The 4075-nt window shown below is 36.0% G+C and overlaps 1 protein-coding gene across 1 annotated transcript in view; it reads right to left on the bottom strand.

The window, feature by feature from the left end:
* The window catches only part of SLC40A1 (solute carrier family 40 member 1), a 23964-nt gene extending 21696 nt beyond the window's left edge, over nucleotides 1-2268 (bottom strand). The window contains exon 1 of the mRNA XM_057383000.1: nucleotides 2178-2268. Coding sequence (XP_057238983.1) covers nucleotides 2178-2193 — 16 coding nt within the window. The 5' untranslated portion in view covers nucleotides 2194-2268. The remainder of the gene's footprint in view (nucleotides 1-2177) is intronic.
* Nucleotides 2269-4075: the final 1807 nt, after the last annotated feature.

Raw genomic sequence — 4075 nt, 5'->3', positions numbered from 1 at the left:
TATCTAATACTTCTCCACCCTATTATTATGGCTAGCACTCCCAAATGAATGAAATTCTTATTAATAAATTAAGAGAACTGATATGGAAAGTTAGCAACATCATGGAGTACTGGTCATATGAAGCCTGGCGTGTGAGTCTTGAAGTAACAAATATCCTTTCCTGACATATTAATGTCAGAAAAAAGGGAAAATATTTTCAAACAACTTAAAACAACTATGAGAAGGGAAAAAAAAAAAACTAAAGAAGTCTGTATATTAGTGGTAGTGCAAAGAACAGATATATAATAGCTATATTCTTAAACTACACTGCATGGGTTCACATACACAGAAAATGGAAAACAATGGCAAGATCGAAGGATTTCAAATTGTCTCAATACAGTACATTGATTTTTTTTTACTGATCTCAGTTGGGGCTGAGAGAGGGCTCTTGCTCCACTGCCGAAAAGGTTGACTTAAGTTGCTTTTCAAAGTAAATTTCAAGTAGCCTTTTAAATCTGTRGGCTGCTCACTAATTATGTCTTCAGTCCTTTAAAACACATAACTGCCTATTACTGTATTCAGTAGAAATACTCAAACATTAATTATGCACGTGCTTCCATGTGTTTTCAGGATGAGAATCCATGCCAAAGTCAATTAAGTATAGGGCTCCCAAGTGGTTGGGAAATTATATAGGATAAACAGGCAGAGGATATTTCTTAAGTGAAGGTGCAATTCTGGATGTCTGACATGGTCACAAGCATTGTTGTGATGTGTTTAACCTTGCAAACAAACATAAGCGTTGTTTTAACCTATAATTATAAGAGACAACSTTGTCACAATTAAACCTCTAACTAATGTCTATTTACACAATATTCACATCCATCCTGAGGAGCACAGGTTTTTCATTTATGAATTCCTTTCTTCTGTAGTCTTTCTGTTTTGACCACATTCTTATTGCCAGCAATTGATTTCATACCTCCCCTTGCAAAACAAGTGTTTTGCTTATGCTTTGTCCATAACAAGTTTCAAGACAGTGATTAATTTAGATGAAAAACTGCATAGTGGCTACAGGTTACACAGGGTCAAAATAAGCTGCCAAACACAGGCAGATAGTTCAAGAGATGAGACCCTGTGAAAGTAAAACACCCAGATGGCAAATACAACAAAGAGACCTGGGCTCCACAGGTGTATTGATTGAGTGGCAGACAGGATAGGCTCTGTCATCTCAGATTATAATAGATGTCTAAATTTAGAAAAACAGATCAAATTCCTACTCTCTAATGACCTTACTGAAGCTGTTGGATCTTTAGGACAGCGTGTGTTTATTAGTATTGCAAGTTTTTGAATTTTCTCACAGTATTTTGCCAATATTTCTATGTTGAGACTCAGCGGCACCTCTGCACTAGGTTTTGCAGCAACACTAGGGAAGAACTGAGGTTCAGGGAGATTGAGAGCCACATTCAGTTTTCCCAAATCTACTTTCAGACTTTGCGTCCAGCATTATCCACTGGAAAACCCAACAATTGAAATGCTAAGCAATTGAAACACTATCACTTAGTTGCAATATGTATAGTCTGAGTTTGGCCTTAGGCAGCTTTCTCAAGATGAGCCCTTGGAGTCAACAGAACCCTTCGATGGAGTCTCAGTGGGAAACTTGTCCTGACTGATTTTTAGGAGGCGGCTTGAAAGAAGGAAATGAGGCCTCTACAATATCTGAGCTTGTACTCTTGTAGTGAATTGTAGTTTTAATCAAATWGGGTTACAACTAGGAAGGTGAGAATCATTCCAAATTGTCCAAGACAACATGCCTGTCTTTACAAGCAGTATTCCTTAGATAATTAAACACATGGATATGAGTTGTGAGAATCACTGTTTGSAATAAAATAGTTCAGATTTTAGCATTTTGTATGAGAACCTAGACTTGGAGATTTACAGGRAGCCATCAAAAGAAGTATTTCATTAAGTAATTCTTCCAGACATGAGATCCAACCTTGTGATTTGTTAGATACAGMCATTTAATTAGAAAAATTACATCATTATGCTCTGATTTTTCAAATTAACAAATGTAAGGTTCAGTCAATTCAAGGTTTATTACTTTCTCTAAAAATATACGGTCCAAAGATGGACATAAGGGGACAAGAAGRCTGTGCATTTACTTAAGTAGGAAAGGATGAGGGAAGAAAAAATGAAAACTGTACCTGCCAATTTGCACATGATCTGATCTCCAGTGAGGCCTGCAGGAAGTAGAAGGCAAATGGGAAGAAACCAAGCAAAACAAAAAAACCCCAGGGCTTTGGCACGCAGGAAGACAAGACTGGGAAAGAGACTAAATCCAGCAACTGACCAAGAGAGCGAATGCCAGGCCCTTCTGGATTTTGATCTTAGATTCCGTGCTGACTCACCATGCGGCTGCCAACCAATGGCTCCACCTTTATGTTTCAGTTTCTCATAAGCAGGTTGGGATTTATCTATTAGCCTTACGGACTGTTGTAAAGATAATTAATAAATGTTTGGAAAGTACTTTGAAGATGAAAGGCCACATTCACAGTAGGAAGGCATTGAACTGATTTGCTCCTTCCTTTGCAGCAAAAACAGTCTATACCTACAGAATGCAAGCAAGAAATCGCCATTTGTTAATGCCATCTACTCCTTTTTCCACCTATTTTCACCAATTATTATACTTTGTGTTTAGCTAATGTTTGATTCAAGCAAATCATATGTGTACAACTATTTATCAGCTAAAGTTAATCATGTGCTCAACTGATTGTCAGATTAGATTCCAAGAGTAAATGGTATATAGAGGACTGTCTATTATCATTTATATGACAAATACATTTAGCATTGCTCATCAGCTCTCTCAAGTTGGAACATTTTTGATGTTTATTTTTCTACCTTGGCATGGAATTAAACTGTTGATGACAGGTGTTTGTTAGAATTTTGTATTATTTAAATATATTTATAAAAATCACCACAAACTGACTTWCCCTAACGATTCCTCTGCTCAAGGTTGAAGTCTTTTAGGAAGGCAAAACAGTCTTAGCTGTTAGACMATTAGTGTTTTATGGGTGCCATAAATCAAATGCAATTTCTATTCAACTTAATATGCCTGTCTTTTCTATGAGTCTATTTAAAGTTCTGTGTGCCAGGTTTTATAGATTCAACAATCTATGAAATCACAACTTGACCTAATTTGGTAATGTTGCGTAACAGAAGGAAGCTCACTTCAGAAAACTCACTAGCCATYCTGTAATAAAGTTTATTCCTAAGCTATTCAAACAAATGATTTCTTAAATATTTTGAACTATATTTTTAGTTTGTTGCCATTTAAGATTTGCTGTTTTCAGGTATTGTCACTGACTTAAGTATTGCATGGTCTAACATAGCAATAGAAAAGACAGTTATTCGGTGTGAATTAGTACATGAAATACCAGATATGCCACATTAATCAAGTGATTAGTCAACTTCTGTTTCTACCCTACATAATCAGTGAATAAACTATTTTTTCATTCTAAAGAGAACTAGAAAACCTGATGAAAGACCAAAATATTATTAAATTCTAAGACAAAATTTACTTTTGTGGCCTAATATATTTGTCATTTAAAGCAACCCAGTGAAAAATAATTKGCCATCTCTGCAAAATGTTCAAATGGGAACACAGCCAAGCACTTATACAGGTTTTGTAACAAAAGACAGCAAGTGTAATTATTTAACAAACAAAATAACAGCTAGTTTAAAAAACAAAGGCGGCATCTCCAAACTATAGAACACAATTTCTACTTTTCAAGAACACCACATATAACATATAATTATTTAAGAAGTTGCAAAAAGTGACATTACATCTAAATCTTCACATGTGAATATTAAAGAAAAACAAGAATATTTTTGTGGCTTGGGTGGCTTAACTGAAAGTTGGATGGAAGTACTGATAATTCACTGCTTGCTTTCTCCCTATAGATAGCAAAATGAAATGATCACTTCAGCTAAGCAGTAATCTTGGATTCCTGCCGCCTGGGGCTCTGTCACTGAAGCAGGGGGCACCTATAATGCAGCCTCTCACTTCAGTCTCATTCTGGCAGCATCGAGTTGAGCAGCAGCT

This window comes from Malurus melanocephalus, unplaced genomic scaffold (assembly GCF_030028575.1).
Source record: "Malurus melanocephalus ecotype Western Australia unplaced genomic scaffold, MMel_1.1 scaffold_598, whole genome shotgun sequence".
In the NCBI taxonomy this organism is placed as follows: Eukaryota; Metazoa; Chordata; class Aves; order Passeriformes; family Maluridae; genus Malurus; species Malurus melanocephalus.
This window is presented reverse-complemented; position numbering and strand designations above follow the sequence as displayed.